This window comes from Zingiber officinale, chromosome 5A (genome assembly GCF_018446385.1).
Source record: "Zingiber officinale cultivar Zhangliang chromosome 5A, Zo_v1.1, whole genome shotgun sequence".
NCBI classification, from domain to species: Eukaryota; Viridiplantae; Streptophyta; class Magnoliopsida; order Zingiberales; family Zingiberaceae; genus Zingiber; species Zingiber officinale.
In genome coordinates this window covers 124,475,419-124,496,664 of record NC_055994.1, presented here as the reverse complement: position 1 = coordinate 124,496,664, position 21,246 = coordinate 124,475,419, and the positions used below count along the sequence as shown (strand labels likewise).

Below are 21,246 nucleotides of genomic sequence, written 5' to 3'. Positions count from 1 at the left end.
CCTGTATAAGGGACAAGGTATCCCTTTTTATACTGCAACGGAAGTTTCTGGATCTGACGGGTGTCAGGGAATGTCGGCTGTCAGACTTTGTCTGCGATGATTGACACGTGGCTTTTCTTGATAGGCTGGCGGCAAAACCGAAGGTGTGTTGAGCCCCAATTGTTGGCATATTCCCTGACACCTTGATTATTCTCTCTGACAAGCAGTTACGATTCTTTGGCTGATTTGTCCTGTAGTGTCTGACCGACGAGCCTGCGTTCCGAGATCTAGGCTTGCCCTGCCTTTGTCCTCTACTATCTCTGGCCTGCACATCTCGATCGACACTCTGGGTCTATATCCAGACTTCTACTCTTTGGCTTGGATGTCCTGACCTGCGCACCGGATCTGTAAGAAGACCTCGGATCCTTGGTATGAATGTCCCGACCTGAATGTTGAGTCTGTCCGCCGACCCACATCTGTCTACTATTATCCAAGGCATGAACGTCCCGACCTGCACGCTGGGTCTATCTGCCGACCCACATCTATCTGCTGTTATCCAAGGCATGAACGTCCCGACCTGCACGTTGGTTCTGTCCGCCGACCCATATCTGTCTGCTGTTATCCAAGGCATACACGTCTCGACCTGCACGCTGGGTCTGTCCGTCGACCCACATCTGTCTGCTGTTATCCAAGGCATGAACGTCCCGACCTGCACGCTGGGTCTGTCCGCCGACCCACATCTATCTGCTGTTATCCAAGACATGAACGTCCCGACCTGCACGCTAGGTCTGTCCGCCGACCCACATCTGTCTGCTGTTATCCAAGGTATGAACGTCCCGACCTGCACGCTGGGTCTGTCCGCCGAGCCACATCTGTCTGCTATTATCCAAGGCATGAACGTCCTGACCTGCATGCTAGGTCTGTTTGCCGACCCACATCTGTCTGCTGTTATCTAAGGCATGAACGTCCCGACCTGCATGCTGGGTCTGTCTCAGACCTATTTGCTTGTAATCTCTGTCCTTAGCTATATCTGGCCCGTGGGCCCGTTTATTACTCACTGTCAGGGCTGGGCTTATGATCTCCTCCTTTGACCGCCCTGTCCGCTGAGACTTTGACTTTGGACACGTCATCTAGACTTTTGACCGTCCTGCTGTCTTCATCAGCTTGACTGCTGACCTGCCACAGAGGCTTGACTTTTGACCTTCTTGTCCTCCACATCAGCTTGACTGCTGACCTGCCACGAAGGCTTGACTTTTGACCTTCTTGTCCTCCACATCAGCTTGACTGCTGACCTGCTACGGAGGCTTGACTTTTGACCTTCTTGTCCTCCACATCAGCCTGACTTCTGACCCTCTTGGGGCCTTGACTCCTACTCACAGCATCCTATCGACCCCACAAAACACGCACCGTATCACTCAACTTTCTGAGATTTAGACTCTTCACCCTAAAAAGAGATTGCATAATCAAACACTCAAAATACAAGATATAGAATGTCAATGCTCAAATTTTGGGTTACATACATAGTCATAGCATATTGCCTTTTACTGCTGTTGCTCGATGATCTTTGCCGCTGGCGCTTGTATTAGCACGTCGAGCTTCTCTTGAGTGAGCGTCACAGTGTGAAGTCGTCCAGCTTCTTCCATTTTCTCAGCTCGGATGCAAGTGCGTTCCCACGACGCCAAATTTGATCATATCCGAGAGTCGAGGCGATGGATGCTGGGGACGTGGCACTCCTGTTGACCGTTGGTGGGCTTCTCGTTAGTGAAACCTGTAACCACAGCAACGTCAGTGCCGAGCCAGGGAGGGGTTTCTCGGCGATGGCTCTCCGATGCTCAAATCAACCACCGGCGACGTAGAAGAAATGTGGAAGTAAAATGGCAAGAGTAACTGTAGCTACAGTAGAGATTATGCATACCTTCGTCGAAACTTGGGGGTCTTTATATAGGACTCCCGGGGAACATGTACATGCTTCTCGAGACGCACACGTTCCTCAAAGCATATCCTGAAGAGGCGTGTCAGAAAAGTGTCCTTGACACAATACCTTAATTACCCGAGCATATCTCTGATAAGACAGTTGAAGCTTCCGTCGTACGATCTTCTGTTTGACCATGCCGCCAAGCATGTCGTTTGTCGGCGGCACAGGTTCCCAGAAGGATATCCTCTGATCCTCCTTTTCTCTATTACAGGCCGAGCGGAAGAGCCGCTCGGCTAGTTATCGGCCGTCCGGGAGATCTTGTCCTCGGGCTGAGCGGAATGACCACTCGGCCAACATCCCACTATTCGAGCTTCACTGCTATGCAGAACGGAGAAGCTGTGTTTGAATGTAGTCTGCTCGGTCATCACTGTTTTACCGATGTGAGTCCGAGTGGGTTGGCCGCTCGGAACATACCTTGTCTGTTTGAGCACCGGAAGCTCGGTACTTGACCGAGCTGTGCTAACATCTGCTTCATGTAAGCTCGACGATTCTTCCTCCCGATCGGGAAAGAAGGTTGCCCGATCAGATGATAATACCGAGACATTGACCAATTTGACTTTGACCTCCACCATGTCATTGACCACCCTACTGACTGGGTCCCTCCTCATCACCGGATCAAGATGTAATGATAAAAGTGAAGACTTCAGATAGATTAATCGAAGCGTTTTTCATAAAGATAGGATTATATCAAAGATTAGTTTTTAAGTCTAATTTTTTACACTAATCATAAATGAATTCGCTAGATACAACCAAAATATGATACTATGATATATGTTATTTGTAAAATATTATTTTGAAAGATGAGGCGTATGAATGAGTAAATTTTATATTCGAATCTTAGTAGAAATGTCATAAGTGAAATGTTTTAGATTTAGTAATTTGAAAATAAATTATATGGAATTTAAATTTAAGAATATTATATGTAATAAAATAATTATTAAGATGAGAGATGAAGAGTTGTGTATAATTGATAGTTTTAAGTATTAAGATTTTTTTTTTTACAAAAGAATAGAGAGATCGAGAGATATATTTTACATAGAATATAAGTGAGATGATTGAAATAGATTGTAAAATACGACTTAAAAGAAAATTTTACAAAAAAAAAAAAAATAAATAGATCTGCTATGTTATATGAAGTTGAATAATAAGGATTTTAAGATGAATGTGAGGACATACAAGATAGGATAAAAATAAAAATATTCAAAAAAAAAGTCAGAATTACATTTGTTGAGGAAAAACTCCGGAAGATACGTTTAAAATCAGGGCCGGCTCAAGGCATAGGCCATTAAGGCCTATGCCTAGGGCCCCTATTATATTGGGGCCCACAAATTTTATATATATATATATATATATATATATATATAAATTAAATATGAATATTAATTTAAAAACATATGAGTATGGATATTAAATATTTAAAATTATGATTAAAATAAAATTTAGTTGAAATTTATTTTTATCGGTAATTGTAATTTTTTACTAGCTAAATTATATTTGGCCAAAAATTTTAAATTTTTTATAGATTAAATTTGGATCATTTTTATTTTTTTTACTAAAATTTTAAATTTTTACTATTAAAATTAGATTTAGTTAGTAATTTATTTTTATTTTTTATTAAAATTTAATTAGTAATTTTAAATTTTTTAATGATATATTTATTGATAACACTTAATTTATATATATATACACACTTTTAATAGTCAAAAACATATTGAAAATGTAGAATTATTTCTTTCTTAAATTTTATTTTTATTTCATTTTTTTTAATAATTCACTATTAATATTTTTTAGCTAAATATTTTTAGATAAATAAATTTTATTAATAATTTATCAAAGTTAAAATAAATAAAAAGACAGTTTAGTTCACGAAACTCCCGAGGGATTCCGAGTAACAGTCTATTATACATAATGACTATATTTAATACTCGAACCTATTTCTTCTAGGTCATACAATAATTTTATTGTTGTGTCGAAACTTTCCTACCTCGAAGTTAAAAATGATTGATATTTTTTAAAAAAAAATTATAATTAAAATGTATATTAATAGTATTACAATAATTTATTATTATTTCTAAATTAGATAACATAAAATATTTTTTATTTTTAAAATTTTACTAATAATAAAAAAAATGAGGTTTAACATAAGATAAAGTTTTTGGGGCCTAGTTAGTCACTGCTACTAATTGTATAAATAATTAGTGACAATATATGAAACTACCCTTTTAAATTTTACTAACAAAATTAAATATCACCCCCGGGATATGGTTGAGTTGGCTATACAGGTAGATATTGTTACAATGAGTAAGGTGTCGAATCTCGGCAAAGTCAAGAAAAATGCTCTCTCCACAGTGGCCAACTGCAACTTTCCGATTTACCTCCTCACATATGGTCGTAGGATTGATCGTGTTTAGTGGCGGATCCAGAAATTCAAGCATGGAGGGGTGATTTTTACATGAAACAAAGGGTAGTATCTTCTATCTCCATCGGTGAAACCCCATACTACTAGGGGTTCCATTTCCGGCAAGGGGGGGCGACCGCCAATGCCGCCCCCCCTGGATCCGCCCCTGTTGGCTGATAGTGGCGGATCCAGAAATTCAAGCATGGAGGGGCGATTTTTACGTGAAACAAAGGACAGTATCTTCTATCTCCACCGGTGGAACCCCATACTACTAGGGGTTCCATTACTGGCAAGGGGGGGGGGGGGGGCGCCCCCCGATGCCCCCCCCCCCCCCCCTGTGGATCCGCCCCTGATCGTGTTGGGCTTTTAGGGTGACAAATTCCACCTTTTGCTATAACTAATAAAATTAAATGTTTTTAATATTTATTTAAAAAAATATTAAATTCTTTTTTCGCCTAGGGCCTCAAGAATAGTTGAGACGGGCCTGTTTAAAATAACATGGATATGTATTTAGACGATTAATAAATAATTTAATTAGGTACCGTAAAATTATGATAAATATATCTATCAAATGAAGAAGAGAAGATCAAAGAAGATTTAAATAGTAATAAAAATAAAATTTATTTAAATAGAAATAATGATACCGTTGATAATAGAGTTTAATAAAATTTAGTTGGTGTATTTTACTCTTTACAATAGTCACATAAAGGATCTCTTTTTCTTTTAAATATTTTTGCACGTATATTATTGTATATTATTTTAATAATTAAAAGGGCAGTTTTGGCGATAAAATTACTACTATATAATCTGATAATTTTGAATTTCAATCAGAGAAATAAACTTTTGTAATGCATGCACACCCATATGATTTGACCTTTGTCTCAGACAATACATTGGATATTGATCCTGTCCGAACTATGTGTTAATGAAAACTGGGGACATGATGTATTTTGTTGGCTTCGTGTAGACGTCGGGATGAGACGGACCTCCGGCGAACCTGCAAAAAAGTCGGGCCGGGAAGGGGTTCCCGGTGACGACCCTCCGACGCTCAAGTCAGGCGAGAAGAAAGCTGAAGCAAGACAATGAGAACTGTAGCTACAGTGTGGATGATTCCATACCTCCGCTGAAGCTTAGGGGTCTTTATATAGGACCCCGGGGAGGTGTGTGCACGCTTCTCGAGGCATGCACGCTTCCCCAAACATACCTCAAACATGGATGTCAAAAAAAGCATGTCTGACGTCAATCCGCAACCGTCTGAGCATATCCCTGACGGGATAGTGGAAACTTCCATCGTACGATTCTGTGTACGGCCTGACCGTCGACCACGCCGATTGTCGGCGACAGCTGTCTCTAGGCTCATCTTCCTAGCTATCCCTTTTGTCCTTTTCTGTCTTTCGTCTATTCCCGGGCCGGGCAGGCCAGCCACCCGGCGCTCTAGGTGTGCGGGGATGTGATTGTATCAGATCGAGCGGGAAGTCCCTCGGTCATGTGCTCGGATGAGATTGCGCCGCACTGCTCTGCGACTCAGCCGGGCGGCTTGGCCGCTCGGCACAGAAGCTCCTTTACCTTGCGTCGGAAACCCGACTTGTGGTTGAGCTGTCTTTCGTCCGGCCAGGGAGATTCCGCTCCGCAGGACCCTAGGATCGACCCTCTTGACTTTTGACTCCTACGTGTCACTGACCTCCTCCTGGGCGGGTCCCCCGTCCTTACCACCGGATCACCATCGGATCACGTGACTCCCCCTCAGGTCTAGTCGAAGGAGGCCCTAAGTCCAACTGACTGGACTGCGAGTCGGGTCGTTTGACAGCCACTCTTCCACTTTCGAAAATGTCATTCTGCTCGGCCAATATGGAGGCAAGTATCGCCATTCGACCTCCTATTGCTGACTGCCCTGTCGACTCGCTGGCGGTCAACACTGATGTCCCCAAGATCTCCCTGGAATGCGTGCAAATCCTTACCATTAAGGTTGGACACGCGGCCTCTGTCCCGTAATGGGGCTCATTAAATGTGCTCCCGTGACCTGATGCCACATGGCGCTACTGCCGTCATCGTACGACGGTGGCGTCGCCCCCGATGGGACCTTCGACGGTTTAAAATGAGCGGCTGGATACAAGCTTCGGGTCTTGTGACCTGCATCCGACGGCTCGGGAGAATCGAACCAATCCTTATAAAGCCTTCGTCGCCCTCCTCCGCCTCACTTTTGCGTTCGTGCATTCAAGAACTTCCTTTTGCGCTCAGTGCTCTGGCGAACTTGCTCCCTGGCATTCCGGCGACCCCTCATCCTCTTTTTTCGACCGCCCTCTTTTCTGTAAGGATCCTTTGCTTCTTGCTCCTTGGTTCTCGTGTTTTCTTTGCATTCTTCGCCATGTTCTTGCTTCTTGGTCACTGTTCCGGTTATCTTCCCCATTGAGCCCCTTGCTTTTTCCTCTGACTTCGCCTTTTCCACTATTCCGGCCATGGCCAGTTCTTTCCAGCCCTCAGACCTCGCCCCCGGCCTGTGGTATACTACCATGGAGTCACGGTTCGATCAGCGTGACGCGGAGGGCCTAATTAATGCTTTTGATCTTCCCTCTGATTTCGAACTTATTCTGCCCTCGCCCTCCACCTGCCCGCACAAACCGCCGCTCGACACTGTTTGTTTTTTCCGCAATCAGTTTGTGGCCGGTTTGTACTTTCCTCTTCATCCCTTTATCGTCGAAGTCTGTAATTTCTTCGGTATTCCTCTCGGCCAGCTGGTACCAAATTCTTTCCGCCTTGTGTGGAGTTGTTGTGTTATTCAAAATCCACAATATTCCCCTCCACCCGGAGGTTTTTTACTACTTCTATTACCCCAAGCAATCCGAGCTGGGCACTTATCTGTTCCAGTCTCGGATCGGCTTGGTCTTCTTCGATAAGATGCCTACTTCCAACAAACATGGGAAGGAATACTTTTGCTTCCTTCGTCTTCCCGGATGGCTCCCCTTCTTGACTAAGTGGCAGGTCGGACCATCGACCTCCCCCGAGCTGAAGAGGTACAAGACCCGACCGAACTATCTCCAGGACGCGAATATGCTGACCGACCTCAAGCTCGATATCAATAAGCTTCTACCAGAAGGGGTGATGTATATGTTCGGCCTGAGTCCGAGCCGAACCAAGCTCCCGAACACCTTCGGTAAGAAGTTCATCTTTGTCTGTAATTTGCGTCTAACTAATTTTCTTATTTTTCTTTCACAGCTAACATTGTGATGGAGTCCGTCCTGTTCAGTATCCTGAAGAAGAAGGCGACAGCAATTGAGGCAGCAGCAGCAAAGGAAATGGAACAGTTGAACATCGCTCCGGTCGGCTCTCACGAAGGCGAGAGCGAAGCGGACGCTGGGGAGTCGGCCACTCAGACCGCCCCTATGGAGGCGACCGCCGACGGGCGAAGCAACCACCAGCAAGGATCCGACTGCCGGCAATTCCGAACCGGAAGATGATCTCCCCCTCAACCGGAAGAGACGCAGGATGGAGGCGCCCCTGCGTTCGGCCGCTTCCGCGATACAAGCGTCCGAGCTGGCGGGCGTTCCTTCTCCGAGAGGGCAGGTGCCGTCTATTGAGGCCCTCTCTTCTGACCGGACCCCTTCCCAGCTGGGCTTGCCAACAGATCCCATCGCGGCTTAGCCGATTCGCTCTCTGTCTCTCCGCATATGCTCACACGACGCCGGGCAGGCGCCGCACCATTAAGGCCACTCTGCATCTTCCTACCGAGGATTACCTTGTGGAGTCGAATCGGCCCACGACTCCTGAGCACATGATCGCCATCCGGGGGCCGCTCGTCGAGGTATGGGCGGATGCCCGAGCTCGCGTTGCCGTAATGCCTCCCGGTCTGCTAGCTAATAGTCACATGCAGCATGCCACCGGTGTAAGTCTTCTGTCCACCCAAACTTCTTTGCATCGCCTCTCCGTTCGGCACTAAAAAGCTCCTTTTTCGTTAGCGTTGGGTGGAAGACATAGCGATTGCTGCTCGTCTAGCGATGCTGGAAGAAGAGCTGAAGCATCTCAAGACTTCTGGCAGGCCGTCCTCTTCTCAGGGCCCTTCATATGCCGAGTTACAGAAGGAGCTGGCCAAGACCAAGGAGTTGCTAGAGGCCGAACGGAAGAAGACAGCCGATCAAGCGTACATGCTGGACCAGCTCGAAAAGCAGGTCAAAACTTACGACCGCAAGATAGAACTTGTGACCACTCGGAAGAATAACGCTATCGCTGATCTGGAAGCGAAGAATGTGGAGGCCCGCGCCCTGGAACAACGGGTAAAGGAATTGGCGGACCTGCTGGACGGCGAGAAGAAGGGTCGTTCGCCCGAGGTGGTGGCTCTCAAGAATAAGCTGAAGACCTTGCGGGAGGCCCTTGAGGCCTCTCGCTCTGCTCTCAAGGAGTATCAGGAGGCTGAGCTGAGCCGGTTCGCCGTACTGAGGCAGAAGTACATCCGCTCGGATGAGTTCGTCAGAAGGTCTGCGATCGGCTCGTCCATGACTTCGAGTTGGCTATTATAGCCACGTCGGATTATCTGAAGGCAAAGGGTCATCTTCTAGAGTCCTTCCTATTTCCCATCCGCGAGCATGCTGCCCTTCTTACCACTGTGCCGAAGGATGTTTTCGACTTTCTAGAATGAAGTGTTTTTGTAGTTGTGCCACCCGGTCGGCGAACTTCCCCTTTTGTTTTATGAAAATTTTCTCGCGCTTTGCTAGTTTACTCTTTCTGGTCTAACATAGATAGTCGTATATCCCGAGTGGGTTGTGTTGATTTCCTTCTGTCTTCTAATGATCGCCACTCATCTCTTGTTAGCCGTTGTGTTTCAATGTTGCCTTTGGGCGATCCTCAAGTCGGGGGAGGGGGGTTTATAGTCGCTGGTTAGACTCTGGGCTTTAACGTCGCTGCTCGATGATCTTCCGAGCGGGATATTTATGGTCGCCGCTTCGACCCTAGTGTTTAACGTCGCCGCTCGACGGTCTTTCGAGCGGGATATTTATGGTCACCGCTTCGACCCTAGAGTTTAACGTCGTCGCTCGACAGTCTTCCGAGCGGGATATTTATGGTCGCTGCTTCGACCCTAGAGTTTAATGTTGTCGCTCGACGGTCTTCGGGCCGGGGGGTTTATAGTCGCCGGACTAACTCTAGAGTTTAACGTCGTCGCTCGACGGTCTTCGGGCCGGGAGGTTTATAGTCGCCGGTCCGACTCTAGAGTTTAACGTCACCGCTCGACGGTCTTCGGGTCGCGAGGTTTATAGTCGCCGGTCCGACTCTAGAGTTTAACATCGCCGCTCGACTGTCTTCGGGTCGGGGGGTTTATAGTCGCTGGTTCGACTCTAGAGTTTAACGTCGCCGCTCGATGGTTTTCGGGTTGAGGGGTTTATAGTCGCCGGTCCGACTCTAGAGTTTAACGTCGCCGCTCGACGGTCTTCGGGCCGGGGGATTTATAGTCGTCGGTCCGCCTCTAGAGTTTAACGTCGCAGCTCGACGATCTTCGGGCCGGGGGGTTTATAGTCGCCGGTCCGACTTCATGGGGGTTCGCCGTTCGGCGCACATGGCTCATACCCTTTGCCTTTTTCCCAATCTTTACTCCAGCAGCTAAAGGATACATACGAACGAAACATACATGAAATGCATTACACTGGCGTACCTTTCACCCAGCTCGGTACGGTTGGAGATCATTTGCGCTCCATGGTCGCTCTAGCCGCTGTCTGTCCTCATCCTCCAGGTAGTAGGCGCCCGATCGGAGCTTCTCAATGACTTTGAAAGGCCCTACCCAGGGGGCCTCCAGCTTGCTTACATCGCCGATCGGTTTCACTTTCTTCCACACCAGGTCGCCGACCTGGAATGCTCTGGGAATTACTCGCCTGTTGTAGTTCTGCTTCATCCTCTGTCGATACGCCATTAGCCGGATGGCTGCTTTAGCTCGTGCCTCGCCCACCAGATCTAGTTCGAGTAATCTCCGCTCGACATTGTCTCCGTCGTAGTTCTGGACTCGATCGGACTCTATGCCCACTTCGACCGAGACGACCGCCTCTCCTCCGTATACCAAGTGGAACGGAGTAACACCCGTTCCTTCCTTTGGGGTCGTTCGGATCGCCCAGAGAACGCCCGGCAGCTCGTCCACCCAACTTCCCCCGATGTGATCGAGCCGAACATGAAGAATTCGAAGGATTTCCCGGTTGGCTACTTCGACTTGACCGTTGCTCTGAGGATATGCCACGGAAGTGAAATGCTGCTCGATGTCATACCCCGCACACCATTCTTCGAGCTGCTGACCGACAAACCATCGCCCGTTATCAGACAGGAGCCTATGAGGAACGCCGAACCGACATATTATATGTTGCCAGATGAACTTCTTGACCATCTGCTCAGTTATCTTTGCCAGCGGTTCGACCACGACCCACTTGGAGAAATAGTCGACCGCCACTAGTAGAAACTTCCGCTGCCTGGTCGCCATGGGGAAAGGTCCCACGATGTCCATGCCCCACTGATCGAATGGGCAAGACACTGTAGATGTCTTCATCTCCTCCACTGGCCGATGGGAGAAGTTGTGGTACTTTTGACAGGATAAACAAGCAGCGATGGTCCGCCCGGCATCCTCGTGTAGGGTGGGCCAAAAGTACCCGGCTAGTAGAATCTTCCTCGCCAATGATCGACCACCCGGGTGTCCTCCACAAGTCCCCTGGTGCACTTCCTCCAATATATATTTTGCGTCTTCTGAGCTGACGCGCTTTAGCAATGGTCGAGAAAAAGCTTTTTTGTAGAGTTGATCCCCGATAAGGGTGAACCGACCGACTTTTCTTCTTAACAACTGGGTCTCGCCCCGATCGGATGGCGTGGCTCCCGATCGCAGGAATTTGACTATGGCCGTTCTCCAGTCACCTGGGAACGTGAGGCCTTCCATCTTGTCGGCATGAGTCACCAAGGATACTTGCTCGATCGGCTGTTGGATCACCACCGGTGTTATCGAGCTTGCAAGTTTAGCTAATTCGTCTGTTGCCTGGTTCTCTGTTTGGGGTATCTTCTGTATGACTACCTCCCCGAAGTTGGGTTTAAGCTTTTCGAAGGCTTCCGCGTAGAGCTTGAGCCTCACATTATTTATCTCAAAAGCACCTGAGAGCTGCTGGGCGGCAAGCTGAGAATCCGAGTAAAGGATTACTCGGCCGACCCTCACATGCGGGGCGGCCTGCAAGCCAGCTATGAGGGCTTCATACTCTGCTTCATTATTTGTTGCTCGATAGTCCAACCAGACAGACAGATGCATCCGTTCTTCCTGAGGTGAAAGTAGTAAGATACCAATCTCGCTTTCGAGCCGAGTGGATGATCCGTCTACAAATACTCTCCATAAAGCTTCGGGTTCAGGATTCTGTACCTCCGTTACGAAATCCGACAAGGACTGTGACTTAATCATCGAGCGGGGTTGATATTGGATGTCAAATTCACTGAGCTCCATTGTCCACTTGATGAGCCGCCCGGATGCTTCTGGATTTAGGAGCACTCTTCCCAGCGGGCTGTTCGTCATGACGATGATCGTATGTGCTAAGAAATAAGGGCGGAGCCTCTGTGCGGCCAAGACCATCGCGAAAGCAAGCTTCTCGAGACCAGTATAGCGGGACTCAGCGTCTTTTAAAATGTGGCTAAGGAAATACACGGGATGCTCTTCCCCGTCCTCTTTCACCAGCGTCGAGCCAACAACGTGCTCGGTTGATGACAAGTATATACGGAGCGGCTCGCCTATGTTCGGCTTAGCCAGTACAGGTAACGAATTCAGATAGACTTTCAAGTCTTCAAACGCCCGATCACACTCCCTGTCCCACTGAAACTTGGTAGCTCTACGCAGGATCTTGAAGAAAGGTAAGCTCCGGTCGGTCGTTCTGGAGATGAATCGCGATAACGCTGTTATCCGATCGGTAAGACGCTGCACTTCCCTCAGGTTTTTGGGAGGCGACATATCCTGTAGCGTTTTCACCTTGCTAGGGTTCGCCTCTATACCCCGTTCGGTCACGATGTAACTGAGGAAGTGCCCGCCTTTTGCCCCGAACAAACACTTTTGGGAGTTCAGCTTGACTCCGTACTTCCTCAGCGTTCGGCAGGTTTTCTCATATCTACACAAAGATCCACTGCCCGGAAAGATTTAATAAGTATATCATCCACGTATACCTCCAGGTTGCGCCCGATTTGCTCCCGGAACACTTTGTTCATTAGCCTTTGGTATGTAGCTCCGGCGTTCTTCAGCCCGAATGACATTATGTTGTAGCAGTAAGTCCCGTCCGCAGTAACGAAGCTTACTTTTTCCTGATCTTCCCGGACGAGCGACACTTGGTGGTAGCCCTGATATGCATCCAGCATGCATATCAGCTCACACCCAGCAGTGGAGTCTACCAGTTGGTCGATTCGGGGTAGAGGGTAGAAGTCCTTTGGGCATGCTTTATTTAGGTCACGGAGTCGATGCAGACCCTTCATTTGTTGCCTGGCTTGGAGACTAGTACAACATTTGCGAGCCAGCTTGGGAATTGCACCTCCCGTATATGACCGGCTTGCAGGAGCTTCTCGACTTCAGCTCGTATGATGACATTCTGTTCGGCGATGAAGTCCCTCTTCCTCTGCTTCACCGGCCGAGCGTCCGGCCGAACATGAAGCTCGTGCTGCGTTATGCTCGGCGAGACTCCCGGCAACTCGTGAGTTGACCAAGCGAAGACGTCGCAGTTCTGTTGGAGGCATTTGACCAACTTCTCCTTCTGGCTCGTCTGCAGGTCGGATGTTATGAACGTAGTGGAGTCCGATCGGGCAGGGTGGATCTGTACCTCTTCCTTTTCTTCATAAACCAAGGAAGGTGGCTTTTCAGTTATAGCATTTACCTCGATCCGTAGAGCTTTCCGAGCGGCCTTTGCCTCGACTCAGACCATTTCCACATAACATCGTCGGGCTGCCAGCTGGTCTCCTTGGACTTCCCCCACTTGATCTTCGATGGGGAATTTTATCTTTTGACAAAATGTTAAGACGACCGCTCGTAACTCGTTGAGAGCCGGGCGCCCCAGGATCACATTGTATGCGGAAGGGGCGTTGACCATGATGAAGTTAGTGATCCGCGTTCTCCTGAGCGGCTCCTCCCCTAGCGAGATAGCCAGTCTGGTCTGGTCGATCGGGAGGACCTCATTGCCTGTGAACCCGTATAACGGGGTCATCATTGGAAGTAGCTCGGCTCGATCAATTTGAAGTTGATCGAACACCTTTTTGAAAATGATGTTGACCGAGCTACCTATATCAATAAATATGTGATGAATAGTGTAATTAGTTATTACCGCTCGGATGATGAGAGCGCCATCGTGAGGGACTTCGACTCCCTTGAGGTCCCGGGGCTCGAAGCTGATCTTGAGCCCGCTCGCCTGCTCCTGGCTGCAGCCGACCGCGTGGATCCTGAGCTGCCGAGCGTGTGACTTTCTGGCCCGGTTCGAATCCCCTCCAGTGGGGCCACCGGCAATGATGTTGATTTCGCCTCGACCTGCGTTGCTTCTATTCTCTTCCTCCCGAGCGGAAGGTCTTGCTCGCTCTTGCGAAGCTTGATGATTGACCCTCGGTTGCTGATGCCGCTCGGGCAATTCCCTAGCTCCACGCCGTCCGGTATCTTGGTGTCGGTGACTCCGATCGGGTGAAGGGGATCGACGGCGGTAGCTTCGGGGCGTGGGGTGAGCGATCGGCGGGAGGCTTCGACAATCTCGGGTGTTGTGGGTGGCTGATTGGTGAAGCGAACAGAACATGGGAGTCCATACCTTTCCCTTCGGTTTAGGTTGATCGGCTGCTACATGCTGGACCGTGTGCGGCCGGGGGTTCGTGGTGTGGCCTTGCTCCCTCGGCCTAAGGTCCTCTCGGTGGTTGGTGGCTGGCTGGGGCCTTCCGCTCGGCGGTTGCCGACAGCTCGGACGACACTTCTTTTCTCCTCGCCGCCTGGGCTTCCTCCACGTTGATGTATTCATTGGCCTTGTTCAGCATGTGGTCGTAGCTGCAGGGTGGCTTTCAGATGAGCGATCGGAAGAAGTCACCGTCGACGAGCCCTTGCGTGAACGCATTCATCATGGTCTCCGAGGTGACCGTCGGGATGTCCATGACCACCTGGTTGAAGCGCTGGATGTAAGTTCGGAGTGACTCCCTTGAGCCTTGTTTGATGTCGAACAGACTGACGCTGATCTTCTGGTAGCGCCTACTGCTCGCAAAATGATGGAGAAAAGCCGTTCGGAACTCCTTAAAACTGGTGATCGATCCGTCCGGCAGCCTCCGGAACCACCGTTGCGTTGATCCCGAAAGGGTGGTGAGGAACACTCGGCACTTTACACCTTCTGTATATTGATGTAGTGTGGCAGTGTTGTCGAACTTACCCAGATGATCGTCCGGATCGCTGGTCCCATTGTATTCTCCGATCGCCGGGGGTGTGTAGTGCCTCGGTAGTGGGTCTCTTAGGATGGCTTCGGAAAATTGACGATTGATCCGCTCGGGGGATGACTCCGTTCCGGGTGCCTTGCCCTTCCGAGTGTTATGGACGGATGCCTCGTCGGATGAAGACCCCCGGTCGAGGTGGGCCTGCGCGACTTCTGACGGTGTCTGGAACAAAGCCCGGTGGAACGGTATCGGGGCGGGCGGTGCTTCCACTTGAGTGTCGGTTGGACCTTTGTTCTGCCCCCATATCGAAAGCTGCTCCGGTCGGTCCTCCTAGGCCGCTCGGCCGCTCGAAGCCGACGTCGCCTGCTGTGATATCCGCTCAGCTTGAGCCTTCGGTTGTTGCTCCACAATCTTCGCCGCTCGCGCCTAGATAAGCGTGTCGAGTTCTTCGGGAGAGAGCATCACCATGAGTTGGCGTCCAGCTTCTTCCATATTCTCTGCTCGGATTCAGGTGTGTTCCCACAGACGGCGCCAATTTGATCCTATCCGAACTATGAGTTGATGAAAGCTGGGGACGTGGCGCTCTTTGCTGGCTTTGTGTAGACGTCGGGTTGAGATGGACCTCCGGCGAACCTGCAACAAAGTCGGGTCAGGAAGGGATTCCCCACGACGACCCTCCGATGCTCAAGTCAGGCGAGAAGAAAGTTGGAGCAAGACAATAAGAACTGTAGCTATAGTGTGGATGATTGCATACCTCCGCTGAAGCTTAGGGGTCCTTATATAGGACCCCGGGGAGGTGTGTGCACACTTCCTGAGGCGTGCACGCTTCCCCAAACATACCTCAAACATGGATGTCAGAAAAAGCATGTCTGACGTCATTTCGCAACCGTCCGAGCATATCCCTGACGGGACAGTGGAAACTTTCATTGTACGATTCTCTGTATGGCCTGACAGTCGACCACGCCGATTGTCGGCGGCAGTTGTCTCTAGGTTGATCTCCCTAGCTATCCCTTTTGCCCTTTTCTATCTTTCGTCCGGGCCAGGCGGGCCTGCCGGGCGGGCCTGCCGCCCGGCGCTCCAAGCGTGTGGGGATGTGATTGTATCGGACCGAGCGGGAAGTCCCTCGGTCATGTGCTCGGATGAGATTGCGCCGCACTGCTCTGCGACTCAGCCGGGCGGCTTGGCCACTCGGCACAGAAGCTCCTTTACCTTGCGTCGGAAACTCGACTTGTGGTCGAGCTGTCTTTCGTCCGGCCTGGGAGATTACGCTCGACAGGACCCTAGGGTCGACCCTCTTGACCTTTGACTCCTACGTGTCACTAATCTCCTCCTAAGCGGGTCCCCGTCCTTACCACCAGATCAGATATGATCCAACTTTTCTACGGGACCTAATAGAGATATTTATTCATGGATAAATGTGCACCACACACTAATTGCACAATTAATGGGCGATTAATCTATTGGCTTTCAGGTTAATCAAGTCGTTGAGCAGATGGTCCATGTCCGAATTAGACGTTCCGCCTTCCTCCGTCGCCTTGGCCGAAGCCTCTCGCAGGCGCGCCGCCCTCTTCCTCCTCGCCGCCGCCTCGTCGCCGCTCCCCATCACCTCCGCCGCGGCATTCCTTATCGATTCTGCCGACACCAAGTTCCTCTCTTCGGCTCTGATGCTGCACACGGTCGCGCCCGCCGGCACCCCGATCCCGAGCAGATCCACCACCAGCAGCTCGTTGAAGAACTGCTCCGAGTGCAGCGGCCACGTCACCATCGGCACGCCGACAGCCACCGCTTCGACGCACGAGTTCCACCCGCAGTGCATCACGAATCCGCCCACCGCCGGATGGTTCAGGATCGAAGGCTGCGGAACCCAATCTTTCACGATCATTCCTTTCCCCGCCCCGATCAGCCCCACGTCGAACCCCTCCGGCAGCCACTCCGCCAAGTCGCCGGCGTCGCACACCACCTAGATGAATTCGACACCGGAGGCTTGCAGGCCGAGGGCGATTTCCCGAAGCTGGGCGGCGACGAGTAGGCCGAGGCTGCCGAAACAGAGATAGAGGACCGAATTGGTGTGTTTCTTGGAATCTAGCCATTGCATGAGCTCGTCGGAGAAGTTGAAAGTCGCTTCCTTCGGTTGCGAGAGGGACAAGGGACCGACGCACCAAATCCTGCCGCCATCGGATTTCTTGGCATGTGCGATGTAGTCCCGCTCGAGATCGTCAAAGGTGTTGACGATCATTCCGTATCTCTTCTCGCCGTTGGCTAATGCACGTTTAGCGAAGTCGCTCGGGTGTGTTACGAAATCGGGGAGCTGCGGCCGCGCGAGGTGGATCTCGTCCGGAAGGCCGGGGAGCAGGAAGGGCTGATAAAGTAATAATAGGAAGAGATGAGAGTAATAATAAATCTTGTTCATTGAAATTTGTCCCAAGAACAATACAATATATAGGGTTTAAACAAGTACTCGGTCAATCAACCAATTAACAAATAATAGAATAATTCTAAAAATTATTCTAGTAATTATAACTGAATTATTAGAATAACCCTAATACTTAATTTGATTTAACTTGGTAATTTGATCCGGTCAATCTGGGTAATTATCTTTTATCTCTATTACCCCCCGACAAACTTAACGGGAGATCTTTAACGTTGAGTTTGCTTGCTAACTTGTTGAAACGGTGTCTGGATAATGGCTTAGTAAATATATCAGCGATTTGATCTTCAGCAGAGATATAAGAGACAGATAATTGTTGAGTTGCCACACGTTCACGAACAAAATGAAAGTCAATTTCTACATGTTTTGTACGAGCATGGAAGACCGGATTTGCAGAGAGATATGTTGCTCCAATATTATCGCACCAAATTTTTGGTGCAATATTTGATGCAAGATGAAGTTCAGAAAGAAGTGATTGAAACCAAATAATCTCAGACGTTGTATTTGCTATAGCTTTATATTCTGCCTCAGTGCTTGAACGAGATACCGTAGGTTGCTTTTTCGAATTCCATGAGATAAGATTTCGTCCAAGAAATATTACATATCCACTAGTAGAGCATCTATCTTCAGGAGAACTAGCCCAATCTGCATCACTATAAGCATGTAAATCTTGAGACGATTGGCGATATAGAAGAAGACCATGTAGAATAGAACCTTTGAGATAGCGAAGTATTCTTTTTACATTATCCCAATTTTGTTCAGTCGGAGCATGCATGAATTGACATGCACGATTTACTGCAAAAGTAATATCAGGTCGTGTGATAGTGACATATTGTAAGGCTCCAACAATGCTTCGATAAATCTGTGGATCAGACAGAGCAGGAGAAGATGAAGATAGAGAGTTGTTTACAACAATGGGTGTAGAGACCGGACGTGCCCCATCCATTTTAGCTCTTTGAAGAAGTCCAGTAATGTATTTGCTTTGAGAGAGAAGATATCCATCCTCATGTGGAATAAGCTCAATGCCAAGAAAAAATCGAGCAATGCCCAAATCTCGAGTAGGAAATTCTTGATTGAGAAGACTTAATAAAGTTGTGATACCCTTGTGATCATTACCGGTTATCAGAATGTCATCCACATAAATAAGAAACAATATCATAAATCCATCATTATTTTTGTAAAATAAAGACGAGTCAGTCTTTGATCCAGAAAATCCTTGAGTTTGTAACCAATTAGATAATCGATGAAACCATGCACGAGGAGCTTGTCGAAGACCGTATAATGATTTCTTGAGTTGACAAACATGAGATGGAAATTGTGGATGAATGAACCCAGGTGGTTGCTCCATAAAAATAGTTTCCTTAAGATGACCATGGAGAAACGCATTTGAAATGTCTAATTGTCGTACAGGCCAATTAGAACTAACAGCTATTGATAACAATAGTCTGACAGATTTAATTTTGATGACTGGGCTAAAAGTGTCATTGAAGTCAATACTTGGTTGTTGACTAAATCCTTTGGCTACGAGTCGAGCTTTGTGTCGTTCAAGAGAACCATCAGCTCGATGCTTAAGACGAAATACCCATTTAGAGCCCACCACATTCATGGAGGGAGTACGTGGAACTAGGTTCCATGTTCCATTACGAAGAAGTGCATCAAATTCTATAGCCATTGCATTACGCCAATTTGGATCCTTGTTTGCCTGTGTAAAACAAGTTGGTTCAATAGACTTTGAAGAAACCAATAGAGCTCGAGGAAGGGGATGTCGAGTTGTTATTTTGAGGGCATCGTGCATATATGTCACTTAAGGAAAGCATGCGATGAGGAGGACCATCATTCGAATCACTTGTTGACGAGGAGGAGGAAGGAAACTGACATGGCAATTCCGATGACGAACTTGTATTATTTGACGATCCAGAGTTAGAGAGCATATTATCCATAGCTGGCGAGGCTTCCAAGATTGGACACGGAATAGGTTCCACAACATTATTCCTCTCATCAGTATGCCCTGCTCTTAATGGAGTAGCCACTTGGGTCAATTCTGGTGATCTTGGAGAATTTGCAGAGAATTCTGGAGCAGAACCCAGGATGCCATCTCTTCTTGCATTTCTAGTGTGTCTAATTGGATGAGCAACCTGTGGTAATTCAGATGGGATATCAGGTGGGGGTAAGAAAGAACCACTGCTTGAGGATAGAGTTGTTGTTGTGGCTGCAAAAGGAAATAGAGATTCATCAAAAATAACATGCCGAGATATATATATACGCCCTGTCGGTATATGTAGGCAACGATACCCATGATGCAAATTACTATAACCAAGGAAAACACACTGTTGAGAACGAGGATTAAGTTTATGTTTAGAATAAGGTCGTAGCCATGGATAACATGCACAACCGAAAATACATAAGAAGGTATAGTTAGGAGACTGATTGTGGAGTTTTTCGAAGGGGCTTTTATGGTGAAGTAATGGAGTAGGGAGACGATTAATAAGATAAACATCAGTTTGAACCGCGTCATCCCAAAATTTGAGTGGAACTGATGCATGATTGAGAAGAGCTAAGGCAGTTTCGATTATATAACGATGTTTCCTTTCCGCAGAGCCATTTTGTTCGGGAGTGTGAGGACATGAGACTCGATGAAGAATGCCCAAAGAGCCCATATGACGATTAAGCGCTTGATATTCTCCACCCCAATCAGAGTGGAGAGAGAGTATTTTTCGATCAAAGAAACGTTCTACGTGTTTTTGGAATTGACAAAAGATATCAAAAAGATCAGATTTCCGTTTCATGAAAAATACCCAAGTAAACTTGCTGAAGTCATCAATAAAAATTACATAATAGAGGAAGAGATGAGAGTAATAATAAATCTTGTTCATTGAAATTTGTCCCAAGAACAATACAATATATAAGGTTTAAACAAGTACTCGGTCAATCAATCAATTAACAAATAATAGAATAATTCTAAAAATTATTCTAATAATTATAACTGAATTATTAGAATAACCCTAATACTTAATTTGATTTGACTTGGTAATTTGATCCGGTCAATCTAGGTAATTATCTTTTATCTCTATTAAGGGTCGCCGGTCGTCGTGGTCGGGAATGACCAGTTGGCCGAGGGTCTTCAGGATGACACTGGAGAAGCAGCTGCTACCGGAGAAGAGAACACTCGGTATGCCCAGCTCCTCGGCCACGGAGGAAGCCCAGGGGTAGAACAAATCGGCGACGATGCAGTCGGTGGAGTGGTCGCGGAGGAGTTGCAGGAACGGCACCTCGAGGCGGTCGATCTCAGCGGCCATTTCGGGCGTGATGGCGTTGTTCTGAGGGTGGGTGATGAGAGCGAGTTCCCCGAGTGGGAGGAGCTGGATGGGGTGGTGGAGGGTGGGATGGATGAGAGAAATGGCGGTCGAAGGGGCGACGACGGTGGCGCGGACGCCGCGGCGGCCGGCGAAGAGGCGGGCCAAGTGGAGCATGGGGATCAAGTGGCCCATGGCGACCATGGGAAGGAAGAAGAGGTGGAGATCCATATTGGAATTTGAGGAGGGCAGCGGCGGCGGCGGCGGCGGCGTCGTCTTCGTCGTCGGGCTTCACTGAGATGAACAAGAAGGAAACAGTCTCCCCTCACTAGATTTTATTGAAATTTATGTGAAAGATCACACGGTCCTCTCACTAGATTTTACCAACAGCTAGCAAGAAGTTGTAAATCAGCTAAAAATTAACCAAGTAAAATGTTCATTTAGCATATATAAGATTAATTAAATAAATAAATACATTAAGTAATTTATTAATAAACTATTTTTTATTATATTTATGAATAAATATTCATGAAATATCATATTCATTAATAAAATTTAAAATGGACAAATAAGGTTATAATATTACATTCACGGCAATATCTAAAAAAACTAAACTTAAACTCGCAAAAAACGAAACAAAACTACCTTGAACAACTACGATTTCAATAGTTTAATTCATTTTAAACTCCCTTACCTTATCAAACACAAATTTTGACTCTACATATCTGTCTCATTTATAACCCTATGTATATAGATACTTTTAAGATGAAAAATAAGAGGTGTTCTTTTAATTTTCACCTTAAAAGAT

At 47.7% G+C, this 21,246-nt stretch overlaps 1 protein-coding gene across 1 annotated transcript; it reads right to left on the bottom strand.

Annotated features, from left to right (window-relative positions):
• Nucleotides 1-16,677: 16,677 nt before the first annotated feature.
• LOC121979970 (scopoletin glucosyltransferase-like) lies at nucleotides 16,678-20,633 on the bottom strand. The gene is made up of 4 exons (XM_042531935.1): nucleotides 20,250-20,633; nucleotides 19,131-19,280; nucleotides 18,728-18,847; nucleotides 16,678-17,076 (listed from the first exon to the last, which is right to left on the bottom strand). The coding sequence occupies exons 1-4, from the start codon at nucleotides 20,631-20,633 to the stop codon at nucleotides 16,678-16,680; spliced, it is 1,053 nt and encodes a 350-aa protein (XP_042387869.1).
• Nucleotides 20,634-21,246: the final 613 nt, after the last annotated feature.

Bases quoted from the DNA above. Each gene is read 5' to 3' on its own strand.
- LOC121979970 (XM_042531935.1), bottom strand. From the start codon at position 20,633: ATGGGCCACTTGATCCCCATGCTCCACTTGGCCCGCCTCTTCGCCGGC. The intron at 18,848-19,130 runs GTTGTGGAACCT...TGTTTTACACAG, and splicing joins ATACTGATGAGAGGAATAAT to GCAAACAAGGATCCAAATTG. The intron at 17,077-18,727 runs GTATTTCGTCTT...TTACTTTATCAG, and splicing joins ATGTGGTGGGCTCTAAATGG to CCCTTCCTGCTCCCCGGCCT.